Source organism: Chroicocephalus ridibundus, chromosome 2 (genome assembly GCF_963924245.1).
Source record: "Chroicocephalus ridibundus chromosome 2, bChrRid1.1, whole genome shotgun sequence".
Taxonomy (NCBI): domain Eukaryota; kingdom Metazoa; phylum Chordata; class Aves; order Charadriiformes; family Laridae; genus Chroicocephalus; species Chroicocephalus ridibundus.
The window spans coordinates 47,635,916-47,658,765 of NC_086285.1; the positions used below are offsets into that span (position 1 = coordinate 47,635,916).

At 39.1% G+C, this 22,850-nt stretch overlaps 1 protein-coding gene across 3 annotated transcripts in view; it reads right to left on the reverse strand.

Moving 5' to 3' along the window:
- CPNE4 (copine 4) overlaps positions 1-22,850 on the reverse strand; it is a 241,987-nt gene that overhangs the window by 40,298 nt on the left and 178,839 nt on the right. For all 3 annotated transcript variants that reach the window (XM_063325304.1, XM_063325305.1, XM_063325303.1), the window contains exons 8-10: positions 15,661-15,759; positions 6,529-6,615; positions 5,870-5,929 (exon numbers count right to left, since the gene is read on the reverse strand). In XM_063325304.1, the coding sequence (XP_063181374.1) occupies positions 5,870-5,929; positions 6,529-6,615; positions 15,661-15,759 (246 nt within the window). The remainder of the gene's footprint in view (positions 1-5,869; positions 5,930-6,528; positions 6,616-15,660; positions 15,760-22,850) is intronic.

Consider the following 22,850-nt stretch of genomic DNA (forward strand, 5'->3'; position numbering starts at 1 on the left):
CAATCCTGGGCATAAGGATGGTTATGGCCCATCCCAGGCCCACACCAACCATGTATCTTTACCAGAAAGAGTTTTCTGCAGAGACTGCAGCCTTAAAACAAAGGTCAAGTCACAGTGTACTTCATCAAATTTGAATTAGGATAGTATAGATAAATATGTCTAAAAGTAAGTGACAGCTTATAAAATAAGAGATAATAAAACTAAAATGGAGCAATTGGGAAAAAAATGAACTGCATTATTATTCTGTGTGGAAAATTATGTCCTAATACAGATGAATCAAATTAACTATCTCTAGGTTCTCATACTTAATTAAATTATTCCAGTTTAGGTGATGTTCAGGACATAAAAGCTGTGCAGCACAAATGTCCCGAGAGAGTTAAAAGTCCTACTAAAACTATAAATTAAAAAACTCCAGTTACAGACATTTCTTAGCTATTTTAAAACTTACTGTGGCTGTAGCAATAGTAGCAGATATTGCCTGTCTGGTGCTTTTTACCCTCAAAACACCTAAGCATTAAATAATTAACCCTCCAGATTTCATAGATGATAGTGAGCTTAAAGGCGAGCTGCAGGATAAAAATCCTGCACAGGTTTTTGTGTTGAAAAGGCTTAGAGAAGATTATGGCAATCATTCAATGCAAAAGCAAATATTAATCAATCCTCTTAAAATTAATTTCTCCCTTTTGAAATGCTCTTTATATTTCTCACTGAAGATATACTCTGGCATGCATCTTCCTATGATATGACTGTCATGGACCGGAAAGCCCTCTTCTGAATTTGTGATGCTGCTTTCTAGGAATTCCTAAAAGGAGCAACAAGAAACCCAAAGGGTGTCATAGAGGGAACAAAGCTATTGGAAAACTTCCTTATGATTTTGTCCAATGACCTCTTCCTCCAAAAAACCTGTTATACCTGGATATTCAATAGACAAATGCACAGAGTTCAGTTTTCAGTTTTACAGTGCAGTCGACAGGTAAGGGCCTTCCTGAAGGCTGCAAAAAGAACTCTGAAGTCTCAGCTTGCCTCTGTGGTGTGCTGCTTCCCCAGCTGGAGCCTCTGCTTGGCATGGGGAAGACTATTTTATGCAGCTATAAAGTGAAAATGAAACATTCTCCCTTAAAAAAATGACAAAGGCCTCCCGAAACTTAGTTTTTGTTCCTAAAAACTAAAAGGGAAAGATCATAGCGGGTCAACCCAACATGGCTTTTCCCCACTGTTTCTGATTTTCCACCCCTAACTCTTGGCTGAAGAAAAATATTTGTCACTGAGCTCTAGTTAGCTTGGAAATGCCTTTTTGTCGCCTTGATCAACTATGAACCCCCCGCCCCTCACCACATGTCAGTCAGGAGATATGAGCTTGATTTGGCTTGCAAATAAAGTAATCTTTCACCTCTGCTTCCCTACTCACTGTTCACGCGCTGAAGCAGTGAGTCTGTTTTCCACATAGATCATTTTCTGAAAATGATGGCTTGATTTAACCTGAATAAATCAATGGGATACCTCTCATGTTCTCACTTGCATACATGTACATAACTAAGGAAGAAAGAAACAGCAGTAGTTTGTGAAACCTAAGGTAAATCCATAGGTACTTGTATGGATTAGTTAAATTTTGGGACACTTATTTTAAAAAAATCTTAGCCAAGGTGTGCATATTTACTTAAAAAGATGTGCGTTTTCTCTGTCATTAATTTAACCTTCATTTTTTGTTCTGATTATAGAAAGTGCAAAAATGTCACTGTATGATAAACAAAGGGCATTCCTGTAGAATTGTTAAAAGTAGGCATTTTTACTGATAATCTCAAAGCAGACGTTAACAAGACTCGAGTGACACATCAGACGGAATTGGACAAGCCTTCCTTCATAGCTGTTAGCCACAGCTAAAGGCTTTTTAACTGAAAACAAGAGCACAGTGTTGGCATAAACAGTGGGTTTCATGAGCTTGGAAAAAAGTCTGTGGCTAGCGTTTGGAAAAGAAAAAATCCCACCCCAGAACAAACTTCCATTTTGGAAACGGTCCTTGTAGTAGAGATCTGTGGATAAGCAAAAAATATCCTAATTTCCTATAATGAAGCCTTTATGAATATTTTTACTTGGATGTAGTGTGCTTGACTTTGTTCAAAGTCTCTGTTTGATTTCCAAGGGGAGGACTTTTAAGAAAGATGTCCACTGTTATTTGCCATGATTCTGAAATAACAACGCAGAGCTCTGCTCTTTGAGCATTACCCAGCAGTACCAAGGTCTTGTGCAAATCAGGATAAGGATTTGTAAAACTAAGCTAACATATCACAGAAGTTAGGCTAATATCATATCACAACTGAGCTAATCTCGTGGGCAGCAAAGTAGGAATCTTTCCTACAGTGCGCACAGTTGATTTTTATCAGTATATCTTTAAATGTATCAGTTCCAATGTACCAGTCGTCTTCCCACAGCTAAGTAAGAACATAACAGAGCAATAACTACACTCTCCATACGTTTTTGCCTCAGCCTTGTAAAAGCGTGATTTTCATCGCACTGGAAACATCCGACATAGCTTGGACCTCCTGCTAGATCTGTCAGCAACAAATCGGCCTGCCCAATACCATGACCTGTCTGAGAGAGAATCTGTCCAATATATCTTTCTATTACAGTTCCTTTTATGCACGTTACACATCCTTTCTGCTGTATTTCCTAAAGTGATGAAAATATCTTCTGACTACAGACCCATTTGCACTGCCAACTTCTGAACATTTCTTCTGCGGCAGGGAACACTGGCTGATAAGAGATACAGCATTTTGCAATAAGCAGTGCATAAAAATAGCGGACTAGAATCAGCGCTATTGATCTCTATAGACGAAAGCGTCTTAATAAATGGTTTTAAAGTGAAGGAAAAGTTTACTTTCATTTTTCAGAGACATTAACTACAAACTAGGTTCTTACAATAGATGTACAAAGCATCCCAAGAACACACAGCATGATGTTACCAAAGCCTTCATTAATGCCTTAAATTAGCAGGTACATCATACGACAGCTTTTTGTTATCAAATGCATGCTTAGCATCCCTGTTTCCCTCCCTCAGCAAGTGCCCTTTCAAATCACACTTGTATCGTGCTGCCTGCAAACAGCACGAACTAAATAGAAATGTCATTAATATTAAGACAACAACAACAATACATGTACTGGGAGAGTTTCAAACAATTCCAGATCCATTCCACTTAAAAGAAATGGAAATCTGGGAAGGGGGAAGGAATAGGCCTCCTTTATTTCAGTGGTCTGAATTAACCAGATTAGGACTACGTGAAAAGGAGATTACATGTGTGCAGAAAACAAGGGAGCATTGAACATCTCCCCTGTAGGCTGCAACCATTTGTTTCAGTGCCCACCAGAGAATCTCTGATACATTTCTGGAAACAGCAACACATCTCACACCAGTCTGTGCTATCAGCACTGGGGATTGGTGCAACTGAGGCAGGAGGAACTGAAATATGCGGAGAGTCAGCTTGTGACGATCTTTAAGTAGAACCACTAGGTAATGCATGAACAGAGCTATAGGCACAGAAACAACTACAACGGCTTCCCCTGAGTCCACGTAGGATAGTGGCCTGAAATCTGATAGTGATGAGTTTACACAATACTGTAGCTGGTGGATTTACCATTGAGGTCATCAGTAATTCAGGGATCTCTGCAGTTCACAGTATAATGGATCTTTCATTTCCTCCATGTCCTCACTGCCCATCCTTGCAGGTGAATTTACCTACGTTTCCTATTATCAATGGTTTTGTTTCATTTCAGCAAAATGAAATATTAAAATAGTAAAATATAGTAGAATTAATACTATCCATTTTAACACAGTCTAACACAGCAGTTTTCAACTTGTGGTTCACAGCCTACTAATAGGAAATCTGCAACAAGTAAATAAAAGGCAAACAAATTGCACGACCCTGTGTAAGGACTTGCTCTTCCACTGGAAAACATTAAGGAGGAATCAAAAAGAGTTTGGAAAGCACAGCTGTAACATTATAATATGTATATCCCTAGACACTTTCTAATGGTTACAGTGCTCCTGTGCTTGAGCTGGAGTTGTGGGAAATGCATATTAACCAGTCTTTGCATGTGCTTAAGCACATGCCCTGATTAGAAAAGGCTTTTAAATATTACTTAAAGACATTACTGTCTTTCTGCTAATGACCTTAAACACATTTGATAGTTGAGTTCTTCCAGTCATATTTTCAGGGAGGAAATGCCAGGAAAGAGAAATTAAAGGAGTTTCTAGGGATTGGCGAGTTACAGTTTTGGAGGAGAAACGGGCATTGCAGGCAAGGGCGGGGGACAGAAGAAGAAGCCGGGTAAGGCCGGAGAGGCAATTACACTGGATGAGAAAAGATAACTATAAAGATCTTTGTCGACTACAGTAGGTATTTCTTTCAAAAACAGAAATAGGGTCTTCAGTTCTGTGTGTTACTCAATGAGTTTGCAAGGTATACTGGCGAAGTGCATGTTTTGTACCTCAAAAAGCTGATTTGTACACAAAAAGACAATCCATTACTGTGTATAGCTGCTGTTGTTGCTGGAATTTTCTGTTGGGATAAAAAAAACTTTCTTTTTTTTGTTAAATCATTTTGGAAAATGAAGGCTTGTCTGCAAAAAGTGAAATGGAACATTTCAGTAGCATCCAATGTTGGATCCTTGATGCCTGGGAGCAGAAACAAGGCAGGGTGCTACAGGAAAAGAAAAGCTCTCCAGAAGAATATTTCCTTGGAGCATTAGATTTTACCCCTGTAACTGGCATGAGGTCACGTAAACCAGACTGGAACTGAGCCACAATCTGTATTCCTATGCTACGGGAAATACCTTTATTTTATTTTATTTTATTTTATTTTATTTTATTTTATTTTATTTTATTTTATTTTATTTTATTTTATTTTATTTTATTTTATTTTATTTTATTTTATTTTATTTTATTTTATTTTGTTACGTTATGTTACATTATGTTATGTTATTTCTCAGCTTCAAAATACAAAAAAAAAAGAAAAGAAAAAGAATGGATCAAAACCATACCGCATTTAATGTTTCTAAAAATGATTATTTGGAAATGCAAAATATTGTATTTCCCGTTATGGAAAGATCTACAAATCATTTTATCCCCTGTTCCTTGAACTGAATTGTTCCTGAATTCGCTCTAAACTGCAACTTTGTTCCCCATGTAGTGCCATCTTAACTGTTGGTAGCTGTGGCTGAGGTATGAAACATCAGCATTTACACATTTACCCCAGCATTTATCCCAGACTGAGAGAGAGAGGTCCCTGGCTGGACTATCTCTCTGCCTGTGACTTTCTGTGTGGCACCCTTAGAGGGGAAACAACTTGCTTTAACAGATGACTCATTCTGGAAAGGAAGACTGGCCCATAGGATTGATGAACAGGACATCTAACATTTAAGAGACGAAAGGCAGGCGAGATGAAACTCCCCCCTGTGACACACTCACAGCAAGGGAATTAATTCAAAATTCTTGTAAACAAACTGAGGCTCAAAAGCCAAAGGCCAGTGAGCACTGTCACAGGGGCTATTTAAGTTCTCCAGCTTTTGGGGCTGGGTGTAGCTCATGAAATTGGTGGGACTACAACAGCTTAGCTTCTCAGCCCTGCATGAAGTTGTCTTTACTTTTTGCAATGTGATTGTCATTGCTGCAAAACATAAAAGTAAATCAGCATGTGCAAGGAAAATCTTACTGCATTAGCACAGTTTTATTTTCTAGGCTTAATACATTTTGCAAGGAGACCTTAATAATTTACCGAGGAATGTCACGAAAGAATCATTTCGCTGTGAAAGTAATGAATCAGTATCTGAGGGGATTCCCTTTCATTAAAAGAAGTTAGAGAAGTAAGACACTTACTGTAAACTGTATTTGGCAGCCTCCCATGATATAATCTAAGAAAGAATGCATCTTGTGGATCTGCAGACAAGAAAGCAAGATATTTAAATTAGCTGTGTACTGCTAAAACATCAAAGAAGTGCCTGAAAAAAGTAGATTGGAAGGAGGAAAGGGACCAACTGAAAATAAGGTAAAGGACGAAAGCATTAGATATAGTTTGAGACAGAAAGAAAAACATAACCAAAGAAAATAACAAAATTCTAAAATTACAGAAACGAAATTCGCATCTAAAAGTACAACCAAGCTCTGCTTCTTCTCGGTGGGAAGTCAGTGGAAATTTTGCTGTTGGTTTACGACGAACAAGAGCAATTTTGTAGAAGTGATGGAAGGATTAGAAGGGAAACACACAAAAGGCCAATTAGTAAGCCTGTAGGTGTAAAAGTTTAGTATTGCTTACCCCACTGCACAACAGCAGGGATAGGGCAAGAGAAATGAAAGAGGAGAGTTGGGGACAGTCAGCTTACTTTTGGGATTCAAGTCCTTGCCTTTAATTTTTGCAGTGGATCGGTTTCCATTGCTATTCTACAGGCAGTTCAACTTTGTTGTCTGTGTTTCCAAACACCATTAAAATATATCGCCGACAGCTTCGTAAAGAAACAGCCAAAAAACCACGTATTTACCTTGCACTGGTTAAGGATGACGATGCCTGAGTTCTTGTAATTCTTCTTCTTTGCTTTGTACTTGGGGTTAATGCATTCCCATTGTACCTGTGAAAAACAGCAGTCACCACTCGAAGGAAAATTTATGTACAAATTGAATAATTAACAAAAATGGCACTGTCTGACTTCCACAGTTGACTAAATCCTATCAAATAATGGTGCACACAGAAGAAAAAATTAAAACCATTAACTATACAGAGAATGATCTTAATAGAAAAAGGCCCAGGGCAAACATCTGTCTTTGAACATAGACATGTGGACACAGCACTGAGAGAGATATCCAGATACATGTGTTGTCTTCCAGTCTTGTAGGTTCAGGTGTTACATAAGCAAGATTGAGGATTTTTGAGATGATTTAAGAGAAGAAAAAAAGAGGGAACTAAACACAAATGAAGATAAAGGAGGGAGCAACCCGATGCATTGTATTAACTACAAAACTGCCTATGCAGTAACCCTGGTGTTTTGTATTAAACTCATGATTGGAGAAATTCTGATCAGAGATCATCTCTCTCTCTCTTGAAAAAAAACAATAGGTTCTCCTTTAAGGCCAATAGTAAAAATAAAAAGTTAAGAAAAATCACTAAAAAGTGCACAAAGATGCAGTTAGCTAATTACTGATATGCTTGAAAATTATCCCTAAGAATCTATTAAAACCCATTTCTGAAAATGTTCTGACCAGTTTTATGAACAAATAGTCAATTTTACAGCAAAACAGCCCTACCTCGTTACTGAAATATGTTGTCCTCTTCCCATCATAACGTCTCCCAGAGTCTTACTGATTTCCACTTCAAATGTTCTGCCCTCCTCTGGTTTCAGGCAGAATGATAAGGTCAAGCTTTCAGACCCTGACCTCTAATGTCTGCAATATTATTCATGCATCTTACTGCAGGAGTAAAATGTACATTTGTATGTGAAAGTACCTATTGGCATTTGTAAATCCAGATTTGATTCTGTAATGTGTTATTAAATTCAGCTAAGAAAATTACTATTTTCTTCCAGGGAGGTGCTTTCAAGTGCTGGGAGAAAACATTTGTTGTTGGGTAACATAAAGAATATACCTCCAAAAGGAACAAGGATGACCTAACCTCCAAAAATCCCTATTATGACATTTTGAAATGAAACACATCATTCTGAAGTGTTACAATATTTTGCCTATAGTGAAGCCCTTTGTAAGTGTTGCAATACTTTGTCTATAGCGAAGACGTTCATATAGGATCTGTCTGAGCAAAGCGTTTGAGCACGTAAAACTGTTTTTACCTTATGAACATCCCCTGCGATTTCATCAAGCTTCAAACCACTGCCTAACAGCAATTATTTGGATGTCTCTGAAGTATTTCAGTCTTAGAGCTTTTGTCGAATGTCAAAAAAAAGGGAAGGCAAAACATATGGCTTTGGAGCAATATGAGACCTTTTCCGCACAGGGGAGGGGGAGTATTTTCATCATTGTGTTACTGGAGACAGGTGACAGAGTGAAGAAAGGGAAAAGGCAAAAAAATGTTCCAACTGCAGGAAGCACATCTGCTTGCTCTCCCAGTTAGCCTACAGCTCAATTATTTGTCTTGTGAAATGAATTTTCCAACTGAGAAGACAGGCAGACACAGGCCCACATGTTCAGGGAAAATCCTCCATAAACGTTTTTTTTCTCTGCTCAAGAGAAGCAGTCAGGCTTAAGAAATAAAAGCCCTTCTCTCCAAGTAAAGAGAGTGCTCTGTGACACAACGCCAGAGTGCAATAAGCTCATATTTGGGAAAGCAATCTGGCAGTGAGGCAACAGCTCTGCCCACTCACATCTTGCTACATTGCTGTCCGGCAAAATGGTTTAGCATACAGTTGTCTCCAAACTTACTGGAAGCATTCCTACAGAGAAATTGTGCTGTCTGTATATTATAAAGAAGCTGTAATATATCAAATAGAGAGAAAAAGTAGGAGTCAGGATTTGTGTTCCTCCCTTTGACACTGAACTACACTGGAGAGACCTCATTACTTTCCCCTGAACTTCCAAGGTGCACTTCCTTAATTTTATCATCCTCCAACATGAACACTTTTCACAGTGCGGGTTGAAACAAGGCTGACCTGTATGAACCCTTACACTATGTACATAATTCCTCTCCTCGGTAAAAGGATTATTTAAGCCTGATAAACATTATGTTCATGTAATTGGTTTCTGGAAGAAGTTTACACTATATACGGAACAAAGCGGCATAAAACACTACTTCAGGGGAGAAAAATCTGTGCCTGAAAAATCAGCTTCTCTGTGCTAACTGTAAAATACAACTAGGAATGTTCACCTATCTTTGTAATGCATTTTGAGATGTATGGATAACAATTCTCAGCAGCTATCTAAAGCTCATTAAAATATTCCATGTGCAAGTCACTAACACATCACTGGCTAATGTAGATAATAAAGCAAAGGAAAGAAGAGACTAGCAAATTCCTAGAAAGTAGGAAAACAAAAAGAAAGAACAACTTTGCACCTATTAAATATGCTGATGTGATAGTATAAAGAAGGGAAGGGAATAGGAGATGAGAGGAGGGAGAAGTCCTTTCCTAATTCATAGGTAGGTTTAAAAAAAACAACGACTGTTTTACATGAAACTCTCAATCTTCACTTATCCACCAAGATCCAGTTCTGACCTCGGCAATTCCCACAGCTTGAGCTGAAGATGTGACAAGCACAATTTGAAGGAAATTCCCTATACAGGCCTTGCCATATCTCCAGCTCTTCTAAAGGGAACAGAGTTGGGGTTTTTTACGAGAAAAAATTTCAAATATTTTGCTTGCATTGTGAGGCCGAGCTCAATTTTCAGTCTGTTCCTGCATTCCCAGTGTTGACTTGGTATCTGATGTTGTTTTTTATCGATTCATTTTTGTCTCTTAAATTAACTTTTCAGCTGAGAGGAAACTAATGCAAGAGTCTGCAATCTGACACTAACGGTAAACACTGTGAAGTTTGGATTCATCATTCTGAAAGTCACTCAGCATTTCCTCCAAATGCCTGGCAGCTCTGGGCTATGCGAGCTTTTTCCCTGTCAAACATTGCAGTGTATCTGAAACAGAAAGCAACTTGGGTTTATCTCCTGTTAATTTAAGATAAGTAGTGTTGCAAATGTTGGTAGTGAACCACCAGACTATACTGCTTTGGTGTTTCTGAGCTCTGAACTCTGGTGTTTCATACTCAGAAATTTAAGCCGTGTGGAGAATTTCTGAATGTAAACCAAACGCCATCCAGTTATTCTTCAATGAAAGTCGACAAACTAATGCTGACACTTGTAAGGTCCTAATCCTTTCGTTGCTGTAATAAGCAGACACAGATCCCTCAGTGGGATATTTTACTCTCTGCAGTGAAGGATGCTGCCTTCCCAAACATCCTTACACCTTCTCTCACCAAACCTTCAGGAGAGAAGAACAAATGGTGCAACCAACCCACGCCACATACCAGAAAAGGCAAGTGGAGGTGACTGAATGCAGGCAACCATTGTAGAACCAAAATTTGGAAAGTACGTGGTTACCGGTAGCACAAGCTTTTCAGAGAAAGAAATGAAGGTGTCAGGAGAGTTTCATGTACCCTATAGCAAGAGAAATCATGATACAGAGCAATTCCTATCTCTGGGACACTGTGCTCGCACACATCGGGCAGTCCTGTGAGGAAAGGGCTAGAGAGCTATGGCAAAGCCTGGGTTTTCATTAGCATGTTCTCTTGCCTCCCCTGCAATTCCTGTACAGCTGCTGCAACAAATTGCATAGTTTGTAAATGACAAAGGAGACATCACGATCTAATGGACAGGGTTAAAAAAAACCAATCGATAGCAGGCAGCATTATATCCTGTATGATTTCTTCCTGATGCCTCAAGAAAAGCAAGTCACTTTCAAGCGAACTGCAACTCCTGAAAGGCTGGTTTATTCCTGACATCCCTTCAGGCAAGAGGACAGGATGTTGTTTTTTTTCCCCTCCTTCTGTCCCAGAAAGACATCCACCATGGGAGAAGAGATGCTTTTAATCACTATCAGAGGTTTCCTCTGAAAACTTGCACCTGGGGAACAAAGTGAAAATCAAAGCATTTCTTGTCTCCTCAGCCAAGGCCCCCACCTCACCCGCGCTCCTGAGGTTGCACCACTGGTTGCCTAATCGTGTGCATGTGGCAGGTGCCTGACACGGCTGCACCCTCCTCGGAGGCCTCCGTTGCCCTCTCTGCGGCCAACAGCAGCTGCTGATGCTGCAGACAGTCCAGGACAGACTTGCCTGTCTCCTGATAAAACTGGACAGGGAATTGCCCGTTGGTGCCAATAAACTCCTTGGCCCTTTACTTAAAGGTCTCATCTACGCTCAGTTATCTGAAGAGCAACCTGATGCGAAGGCCCTGAGTTAGGATAATAGTCAGATATCTGGACAAATGGGGGAACCAACTCACATTATTTAAGCCTGATAAACGTTATGTTCACGTAATTGTATGGGTTGGACTAGGTGATCTCCATAGGTCCCTTCCAACCCTACGATTCTGTGATTCTGTGGTTTCTGGAAGAAGCTTACACTATATAAAGACACCAGCAATCTTGTGCACCTCAGCAGCCTTCCCTGCCCCGCTAACAACACCCCAGACTTGCAGGAATGTCAGTAGAGGTAGTAAGTACAGCAGGTTTTTTTCCTCCTCTTTCCTTTTGTGTGTGTGTGTGTATACACACGTGTCCATTTTTATGTAATAACAGGAACAGATTTTTCCCTTACATAACTCCTGTGCTGCATCAGGATCCAGGTGGGCTATATTTCTATGAAATTTTTTCCCCCAAATCCCTCTGGTTTTGTTGCCTTCATTTGAAAAAATTGTGACTTTTTTCTCATTAGTGTAGGATTTCTCCTTTCAACTATGAAAAGCTTTAATAGTCCTTAAATTTGTATCATGTTTTTCCAATCTTGTTTTAAAATGTTTAGTAGATCAATATTAGAACATCTTATAAATTGCCACTATACACAAGTATTAAAAATATATATTATACATCTATTTGGAACAAAGCCTAAGCATACAATAAACTCTAAGTATTTACTAGTATTTCACTAAAAAATAACTGTCACAAATAGGGATGGACTTTTTCTTTCTGTGTTTTCTTGTGACAAGATTATGGTGAAGGAGTAAATGATGAATTCTGGAATGGTGGAAAATGCTAAATAGAAGATTTAGAAATGCCTGCTACAGATGTGCAATTGAACAACAGGATGTATTGGTGCCATTTTTTATTGGTGATCAATATGAAAACAGTCTAGGTGTCAGAATATCACAGTCTATGACAGCAAGGTAGTTTTGGAACAGAAACACACACCAAGCTATTATCCTACTTCACTGAAAAGGTTGTTCATGATCAGGAATTCTTAAAACAGCATGAATTAATTTCACCTGTACCACCAATTTAAGACCAACCAGCTTTCACAGAATTCAGTCTTTTCAGTCATCAAGAAGCCACTGTCACTACGGGGAGACATAATTCAAGACTTGTGAATCTCACCCAGGACCCGCCACATTTTAGGAAAGAAATTCATAAACTAATTACACCACTCCTGATCAAAACAGGTGACCAATCATTTTGAAAAGAAATCTCTCTTTCTCTCACGTACTACTGGTTCAACCACTAGCAAGCTGCCAGTGCTAGATTCACAACATTTATCTAAATGATGCCTTGTCTCAAACATAAATTCCCAAAAAATTGCACAGTAGAGGCAAGCCAGCTATAAGCTCATCTGATCAGAGGCTGACACTCAAAACTTGGGATAATCAATACACAGCCCAGGGATGGAAGTGAATCAGTCTTAGAGGCACTATCACCTCCTGTAAGTAAGTAAGCAAGCGACACATATTCATTCTGATCATCTCAAGTCATTCTATAGCAGTTGATAGACTGGCTACAAGATACTTTTATTTTGCCTGAGGGGAAGTTGAAGAATGGGTCAGAATACTCTCTGCTTTCTGGAGGAGGAACTATGTCCAATTAAAAGGCAACATCAAGATCCTTATCAACTCCTCAAGAGATGAGTTGAGCTGATGAAATGGTGAGAAGTACTAGCAGTTCACAGAAGACACACAGTTCTTCCTGCTCACCCGCACAAACTATGATGTTACTCCCACCTTTATTGCTTAATCCTTTTATGGCAACTTGTGGAGCTGATACCAACTAATACAGATGTTGCTGATGGGCAGAGAGGGAGAGCTGTGCCATTGGTGTAACCTCCTTTAACACCATACAGATTTGCAGCTGCTACTGAAGGAGAGTTTCTAGATCGCCTGTCAATGATAAATCTTCCCTCCTATTCTCTCCAGTTGCCTTGGAGAGTGAAAAACCCTGTTTGTCAATCACTAGGATGTTTTGATTATCTTTTCGTTATCTTTTGACAAAACTATAGCAATGTACTGTAGCTGGCCATAAAGTCTACTGCACAAAAGAAAATATAACCAGAATAAAAAGTTTCACTCTGTCTCCTTAGCGACTCAAACAGGGATGTCAGACCTGAGTTCTGCTCTTTACACTGGCTTCCACAGCATCTGAGAGTAAATTGCAGGTTTTGGTCCTCATCGCAACTCCCTGTTGTGATGCTATGGGCTGAAGGATGTAGCTGTCAGTTTTATTCCTCTGACTAAAAGGAGTACTACACAGAAAACGGAACATTTTCTGGTCAGAGGCTATGAAAATTCTTTTCTAGGAAGGAAGGACTATGTCTAACCTGCTAACCTCCTCACTCACATATAATTATATTTCTCTGATGTGGTCTTCCTTTTTAGAAATACCTAGCAACACATCCACTTGAAGGCAAACCACCTTTCTCCTCCTCTGCCATTCCCTCAAGGTTTACTAAACCATCTTTATACATAGTAAACACTTCGTTGCACATCCTTTTTTTGAGGGGGAGAATAAAACTAAAGAAAAAACTGATAAATGCTAATCACATTACTTAATGTTGCACAAAGGATGTTGAGATAAACTATGATGCATTTATGGGGTCCACAGCTAATGGCATATATTGCCTTTAGCAGCAATAGTTATTTTTGGAGAACAGAGAAAAAGGAGATAGGATGAGGGAGGGAGGGCAGGAGAGAGAGAGAAAGAGAAAAGGAAATTGCTCTCTGTCTCCAGCTGAGTGACAAGTGCCATGGTCTCCCACACAAGTGACCTCTCCTGTACAGCATGTGATCCCCCACAATACTTTTTGCATAATAACTATATCATTTTCACCAGGGTCTGATCAAACTCCCTACTGCTTGTTATTGCCTATCATGCTGTTAGTGCTGACTGAAGCCTGCTTTCATCAGGTGCAAGAGCCATCTAGCATGCGCATGTATGTTTTTTGGGCAACATTTATTAGCCACTTAAATGACTATTACCTCCTATTGTATCCACTAAATCTTGTTTTCCTCTAGAATAGTGTACAAAGCAAGGATTAGAGAAGAGGAGGGGAGAAGGACTGATTCTCACTGATGGCAATTGCATCCCATGAGAAATGCCTATAACAACAGGATTGGGTTACGCAGGTGCAAGCCCACAGAATAACTGCACGGTAACAACAGAACGAGAGCAACACGGAAGAAATAATGCCACAATGGCTCAGGCGTGCGGAGGAGAAAAGCTGCACTTATGCAGTGAAAAGTACATTGCAATGTTACAGGTGAAAGACAGCCTGCCAAATCGCAAATGGCAAGCCCTTAGCAAGACAAAGGTTCAGGCACTTAAAGCATTGTGCAACATTAAAACACTCCTGGACGGCACTCTGATACTGCAGCATCAATCTAGAACAAGAACTGACAAAAGGCTGTACTAACTTCTTATGTCTCTGAAAGAGTAACCAACCTTTTTGCTAGCTGAGGACACTTTCTCCATCAGAATAAAGAATACATAGTTTACCCTTCACAGCCATTCCTGGTACACCAGGCTGCAAGTCTCCTGTCTTGGGCAACAAGCTGTCTGTTTGGGAAGGACTGTGACACTATTTTGAAGACATTTACTTTGGAAATACACACCCTTTACCACTCTCACACAGTCCCTTTCCCAGCCACAGGTATTTGCATACAAAATTGAAATGTTGTCACATCACTGGCCTTGTTAATGTTATTCACTCTGGGATCTGTTTCCCTCTTTAGGTAGGTTTTCTTTCCACTCAAATTCAGTTTGGTTTAAGCTTTGGCAGGTACGGATTCATGTAAGTGCTGTAAAAGCTGCAAAAATTCATCCTCTTATAAGTGGGTCCTGTTCCTCTGACTTAACTTGACTCTGAGAGAACGAAACAGGGGTTTGTTTACACTCAGGTTTTGTTTAGAAGTTATTTATAATGGGCTAATAGATGACTGATATGTATCAACAGTATTTTACATACATAAGCAACATTTGCTAAACTCTAGGTTGTTCTAAGAATGTCAATAGAAGATCCAGAAGAATCATAAAACCTTCTTGACCTATGGAATAACCTAACTGCTTACCATTTATTAAGCACCTTTTGACTCTGTTAGCTTTCTTTAACACATTATAAACAGAACCTTAACGTGAAGCCCAAATAAAGCTTATTAGGCATTTCTGTTTGGTTTTGAGATGACCGTGAAGCAGTGAATACAAATTATCGTCAGATTAGAAAACCAACATTTTTAACTACCCATCAGAGAATTTATCAAAACTAACACCTTCAGGAGTAAGTAATAATAGGAAATGACAATTTCTAGAGTTAGATATGCCAAATCACTTATCATATTGAATAATTACCATCAACTTCAATTTGAAAAGATCAAGCTGCCATAAAGAAGTGAAATTATTAATAAGCTAAAAATTTCATTTTCCCTTAGGACCGTAATTCATGAGATATTTAGGAAACTGATTAGTTTCATCATGATGGGTTCAAGTTAGAGCCGGCAGCAATGAACGCAGCACAAAGTACAGGAAAGGCTGTTTTTTGTGTTTTCAGACTATCGTGTCCAGATAACAGTAAAACCTACAAGAGAGATCAACACAACAACTAAACTCCCAGGAGACAATGAGGTGATGTCACTTGCTTTATTACAGGATTGTCTGAGGAACACTGCTCTATAAAGCTTACATATTGAGATTGCTTAAGTGGTTTCCACTTACCTGTCTTCCTTCCATAGCTCCCCGCATTTCCTTGAAAGTCGAGCTAAATTCTCCAATGAAGTCATGCTTTCCATTGGAATCCCAGTCCCAAACTATGCACTGGGGAGGCAAAAGAGAAAGAACAAAAGAACACATTTTTCTCCAAATAGAAAACAGGTTTTATTGAAAAATACTGCAGGAGAAATTATGATATGCATTGGGTGGAGTATTTTTTCTCAAAGGAAATCACAAGGCATATTAAAAACATATTCTTGTCCAGATCAAAATGAAATGACAAGTGGAATCTCAACACAGCTTGCTGTTGGCTGATGAAAGCAAGTTCATGTATTTTAGAAAGAAAGGTTTCCTTGATTCCATCTTTTTGCTAGGTGTGAAAATACAGGATTATGTGTATTTGCATGTTCATGATCAAATGGTGTCCTGAATTAAGAGTAACTTACATAACTGAAGTGCTTTACAAATATAAATTAATATTCAAAACACTAGTTGCCATGGGTAAACATTACCATTCTCATTTTTACAGTCAGTGAAGGTGAGACAATAGCTACAGAGATCATTTTCTGAAATGGCTTTGAATTTATACGTATCAGTGTTTGGTGCCCGTATCTTGGCTGTTTTCCAGCTTTGCTCAATAGTGACTATTCAAACCAAACCGGGCTGGTAGTCATTCCTAAATTCATGCATAAACGTGAATATCTCGATGAATTTGAGCTGTGCGAATTTTATTGTACAGACATTGCTAAATAAAATTCAGCTAGCCAAGACTGAAGCACATAGCAATAACTACATGCTTTGCTAAATAGAAATTCTAAAACCAGCCCAAAGACAGCAAAGGCGCTCACAACTTTAAAGAACAAAATCCCAAACCCAGCCTCATGGTCTCCCCAGCTAAAGCTCACGTACATTGACAGAATCAGGAGGCCTTTACTGAAAATGTTCTGCTACCAAACACCTCTTTCTCTTACTGTTTTTAACGCAGAAATGTCTCAAAGCCATCTGCACTGTCACATGAGAAGCGTGCTGACATTTGGCTATCAGATGGCTCGAGGGTAACTTTGAATCCCTCCCAGGGGCCAGAGTCTGGGCCTTGGTCTGTGCATGGGTGTGGGGTGATGGACTGGGTCAGTGGCAGTAGCAGAGGAGCCCCCTGGTGAGAAAGGCAGGAATAACAGATAACTGGGGGTGGTAGGGCAGCAATAGTGGGGTACCAGGCTTAACCACAGTGTATTTTTCAGATGAACACTCAGTTCATCTGAACTAGGTTCAGTGCTTCTAACGCAGCACTAGTAGTCAGACAACACAAGAGGAAAAGCGAGGTTTGCTCCTCAGAGAGTCCTCAAGCCATTTGAAGTTTGCTTGGTCCAAAGGGGCACTTTGAGTTCACCCAGAAGGGAACTGAAATTACTGGATATTGACTGGATCTTGACTGTTAAATATTTCTAGCAAAAGCATTTTATTGAGACAGACTTCCATGTCTACTGGTTACACTTTCTAACCAGCCTGAATAATTCAGTTGAAGTTGGTATGTGCGTGCCATGGCCAATCCCTTGTCATTGGACCACCAAACCAGTGGTTTGTAAACTTGGAGGGCAGGGGGAAAGACTCCATAGAAAGCTTGAGATATGGGTAAAATGATTAAATTCTTTGAGTGAGAGCAAAAGGACAAAAAATCTTTCAAGAGAAAGACTATCTAACAACAACTTAACTTGCTACAAGCGGGGTCTCACACAAAGTCTGCCATAGTCGCTGTTCATCATCTAACATCCTCCCACCACAGCCATGAGTTAATAAATGGCCTCTTTCACACAAATGTTTGTCCATGTGAGGTGTGATGACTTGAAGCATAGGAAGAAAGGTATTTGATCTGTATATCTAAGCCAGTTACCTGAATTTATTATGCTAGTAAGTGCCCAGGCACCTTGATCACCTTTGTAGAAGTAACAGAGATAGTGATTTCACTAAATTCATACCCAGGACTCCTCCAGGCAGTATACCACCACCCACATTATCATTTAGGTTCCTTTTGGGGTTTTTTTGTGTTGTTGTTTTTTTTTTTAAATAATGACTCTAGCTTTCTTTTGAACTTTCAGCGCTGTTCCACTCAGCCCCAGGAAGAGATTTGGTTCGATGCAAGAGGAATTTCTCTGATCCATGTAGAGAATGTGCAGCAGAGCTACAAAGGACTGCCCATAGGGAAAGAGTACAAGCATATCTCTTATTGCTACAGATGTTAATCAGTTGAAACAGTTCATTGGTCAGGCCAAGTCCTGGTTCTTGAGCCCTCTGTTACTTTTCCATCCTATCACCTGCAATTTTGCTTATTTTTTTTATGCAGACAAAAGGAAGATCTCCAGATCAAAAAGTGAAAATATTTTTCTCTAAGACTTGGAGATCCTTTTTAGCAACTTTGACATTGTGGGACGGGAGTGTAGAGGGTAGGGGGAAAGGAGGACAGAGTTCCTGTGGGCGTTTGTTTATACGTTAAATTTTATACAACAGTAATCAAATGAGAGTAGGTTTCTAGTTCTGATAGCGGTAATATTGCCTGGTACAAAACTAGACACAATATTTTCATCACTAAGCCCTGGTGAAATCTTTATGATGAAATCTTCACTAATAATCACTCTATGTTTATTATCAACTGCAATTTTTAGATGAGCTGGTAAGACAAAAATTCCAAGAAAAAAATTCATTTACAAAAAACCCCTGAAACCATTTTTATTTAACAGAGCTTGAAACAGCTTCATTTTTTTTCCATGAAATTTCTTGTTAACCTAAATTAGTCAATTTTTATTGAAATTTCTTTCTAAATATTTAATGAAAAAATGGATGTCACAGATGAAGCATGACTTAAAAAGATTTTTTTTCTGTGATCCTGTGAAAATTATTTAAGATCCTAAAAGTAACACCAAGTAAAAAGATTTGACAAAATATCACAGCAAAATTGATATGAATGTGCAAGAAGTATAGTTTTAGTAATCCTGGCAACTTCACAAAAAAACCCCCAACCCTTATTGTGAAACTTTCCAACCAGATTTACCTTTCAGGTTCTGTCTTTAAACTCTATTGGAGCATAAATACAATAAAAGACCCAAGGTTCCTCCAGGAAAAGGTACTTTGAAAAATTTCTGTTAGGACGTTAGATCTTATGAAGAGGGAAAAGCTCTGAGTGATGATTTGCGGTTAGAATTTTAACTGGAGATGCACAAAGTTAAATTACATTCAAAATGTCCACCCAACAGGGATCCAACTGCTTGTTTCTTTCAAGCTAGAGTTTGCTAACTTTAGCTTTCAGAAAGCCAGATGGTACTTTAATCTTCATATTGGCTTCACGGAAAAGACAAACAATTACAGTATTATCTCAGTGCCATTTGCACAATTAGAGCTAAGGGAGAAAGGGGGTTCCTGCAAGTACATCCATTATGACTTCTTTTTTTAGTCAGAGTTTCACATCTGGCCATAGAAATTAATTGTTACTCTCTGAAAAACACATTGTAGACAGTAATGGTTCTGCATTTCGGCTGTATGTGAAAAGCATTTCTGAAACATATAAATACTGGGGTCTAGAAGTTTTTATAAAAACCCATTCAGACAGATAAAATAAGCAGGGAAGGACCCTTGCAAATAATCCAGACTCAGGTAAATACCATAGGTGATAATCAAAGGATTATTTCCCTATGAAATACTCTAAAGTTGGGGTTTTTTTTAAGAAGGCCCTATGTTCTTTTCAAATCAAATCCTCCATAAATCATCTTTTATCTTTAGGCAAACCGTAACATGTTCTTTGGGTCTGTACTCTTACAGGTTGCTTAAGCAGATGATTAACAGTATACCTACACTCTATTAAAAGTCTCATTAATTTAAGGAGGCTTCCCATATGCTTAATTTTAAACACTGGCAAATCAGTGTTCAGGTAACTGGTGAAAAAATTCAGTCTCCTACATATTGGTTACAAGCTCAGATGCAGGGAATAAAAAATTCTGTCTAATGCTGCACGGTGATGCAATAGCGCTGACTGGAATGATGGAGAACATCTGCCACCCCTGCATAGTCCTTCCTCCCACCCCAAAATATCTGCTGACTGCAGGGAAAGGGAACATTGCTTCAGGCCCTCTCAAGGAAAGGAGCTATGCCTCGTAGAGCTAACCAGAAGGCTCAGTTAAGAGGACATCAGATGATCACTTCTAGATATCCACACCTTCATCCCTTCAGCTTTTCTTGTAAATATAACAAAATGAAAGATTTCCTTTCAGGCTGCATTTGAACTTTTCACTGGAAAAAGGAAGAAAAAAGGTCCATTTTAAAAACCTCAGGTGGATGCAGATGGAAATTTTCCCTGGTTTTATTTCTGTTCAGCTTTTTCACCAAGTGTAGATTTTGACAATACTCTCACTACAAAGGGAACTTCTGAGCAGCATGCAAGAAACTGGAGCTATAACAGCACAGGCTTCTTTGGCTGAATTTCCTAATGCTTCACAGAAGATGACAGCTAGATTAATCTTGCTACCTCCGTGTGAGCAAAAAAACAGACTTGCACAATTTCTGATTTTAATTATATTTCACAAAAACATTATCTGGACCATCCTTCAGCTCCAGCCAATACTGATGTTCTGTGATGTGATGATGCCTAGATAAGAAATAAACCAATTTCTCTATCCAGTGTCTCCCATGGAGTGAGGCAGTTTTCCTGTTAGATAATTCAACAGCAAAAAAAGAATTTCTACCTCAGATCCAGACCATATGATTCAAACTCTAACATTATCTTTTTAAAGTTTCATTTCTGTAATCTGACTTGAGACAGGAAAATAGCATTCCAATTCTCAATGTGAGATTCAGACTATGTTTTCACTGAGCAAAATCCTTGTACAACTGTCAAAAAATAATTCTTCCCATGCTCACCGTCCTATCTAGCTTTAACCACAATGAGAACTAAGTTAGAGAAAAGACTGACTACTGTAAGTAAGTGTTTGTGTATGGGTGTCTGTAGGTACTGAGGTTATTTTCCCTGTATACCTTTGGGGAAATGCTTCAAGTGATTTGTCCGCATTAGGTTGTCATGATGAGAGAACTATTATATACAGCACCTTTGGGCATGGGTAATGGAGAGACTTGTAACTTAACCTTGCAATTTATGAACCAGCCCAAAACATGCTCCAAAGATTAGTTTTTAAAAGACTGGCAGCGAGTCTCATGACTAAAACCTATCTGGAGGCAGCTGACAGCCAGACCATGGAAACGTACTTCTTGAAAATAATCCATTTAAGTTTCCCTCAGCTGGCCAGACACTGCAGATTATAGCATGCACAAAGACAGCAAAAACTAGAAAATTGTCTGCCTTGCCAGCCTGAGTTTCTCCATCTCTGCATATGCTCCAAGTCCAACTATGAAATGTTAGTATGGCTTGTGCTGGTACTACCTTGCCACCTAGATGGAGAGGTACTGGACATCCCTTCTGACAATATAAGAGCTTACTTAACTTAAAACACTTAACTAATATAAGAGCAAAACATACCAGCTTGGGTGGGAGAGAAGACCAAATCCTTGCTCCGCTCTCCAGCTGCTCTGTGCTAGCAGAAGAGCAAAACAGTCAGAAAGGCAGCAGCCTCGAGCACCTTGAGTAGTCCTTTGAATAGGAGGCTCCCTAGTCTGACCTGGCTCTGATGCAGGTGAGATCCTAGTTCGTATATTGCATTAAAAATGAGATTTCTTTGTGTGTTGTTACCTCAATGTCTATCCCCTGAGACTCAATAAGGAGTGGAAGGGATACCTTTCAAGGAAGAGAATTACCCTTGTCCATTAAATGTCTGCAGTCCCTAGCTAGGTTTTAGGGCAACAGTACTGAACAAGAGTGGTTTAAATTCTGAACAGAAACTGTCTTGGGTGACTTTTCCTTGCATTTCTGTGAAACAAGGTATCTTGTGGTTAGGCAAGAAGGAGAATGCTTATTTTTGTATTTGAGTGCAATAAGTTACAGCCCAGTCAGTTATAAAGTTCTTACCATTCAACTCTAAACTAAAATCAGACCACAATAATTTTTAGGTAAGAGTATATGTGACATTTACTGTCCCTCAAAGAAACAAAGTCTTGAGGAAAATGTCAGTGACCTGCTTTACTTCTAGAATCACTCTGAGCTACAGGAGGTATGAGGTGGCAAAAGGCTACAAACAGGAACTCTTTGGTTAATTCTCTAGGAACAGTGACAACATTAAAAAAAAAAAAAAGACAAAAAAAAAAAGACTCAGAAAAGCCAAACAGAGAAGGTGAAAAAAAATATCAGAAAAATTTTTACTTGATCATCAAAGTGATTTTTCTGGAACAGTCTGTCTCTCATCAGGGCTATTATTACTTGATAACAAAGTAAACCTCCTACTGTACCTCCCTGAAGTATATGTACCCCACTTGGAATACTTCAAAGAAGGTCTTTTTATAGGAAGGCCTTTATCTACTACCTACCCATTCTCCCCACTTGGGTACGAGAAAAGCTATGCAAAATGTTCAGTACAAAAGCTAAAACACTTCAAGTTATCCTGTTTCTGTAGTCATGATGTTCTAAGGCCAAATTCTACATTAGACACATTACAACCCTGGGTTACGTGCTGGAGAATAACTGTACGGGGATTTGGTCTTTCCTGCTGTATGTGAAGTTCTTCACTTTGGGTTATTTTTCATCCAAGCTGGTCATCACAGTTTTCTCTTTTCAGTAGCTGTGCTTCTCCAAAAATTTAAAATAAACTTTTTATGGCTCATTTCAGATTTCCTCTGAAGTTGGGATCCAGTGAGAATAGAGTGAACCAGCTGAAATGAACCAATGTTTCTTGTGAGCCTCTCACTGTCTGAAGTAAAGCTTTCTTCAGAGCACTGTAGATGAAATATTTGAACTTTTTCCTCTCAGAAAGACTACCTCAATTCCTCAAACTAAACTACTTTAAAAAACCTGGATTAATGGGGGAAAAAGAGCTCAACCCAACACTCTTAGGATATGTGCAGCCTCTGTGAAGCCAACCTACGAACAACTTTCAAAGTCTTCTTCTTGACTACGAAGACTCATTCTTTTTGAAAACTGCATTTTCTGTTCTGCTGAATTTGAATGGAGTGATGGTCATCAGTACACCAGCGCAGCCGAGTTTGCTCCATAAGCATGAGGTGAAATCCTGGCTCCACTGCAGGCAATGAGACTTTTCCTATTAACT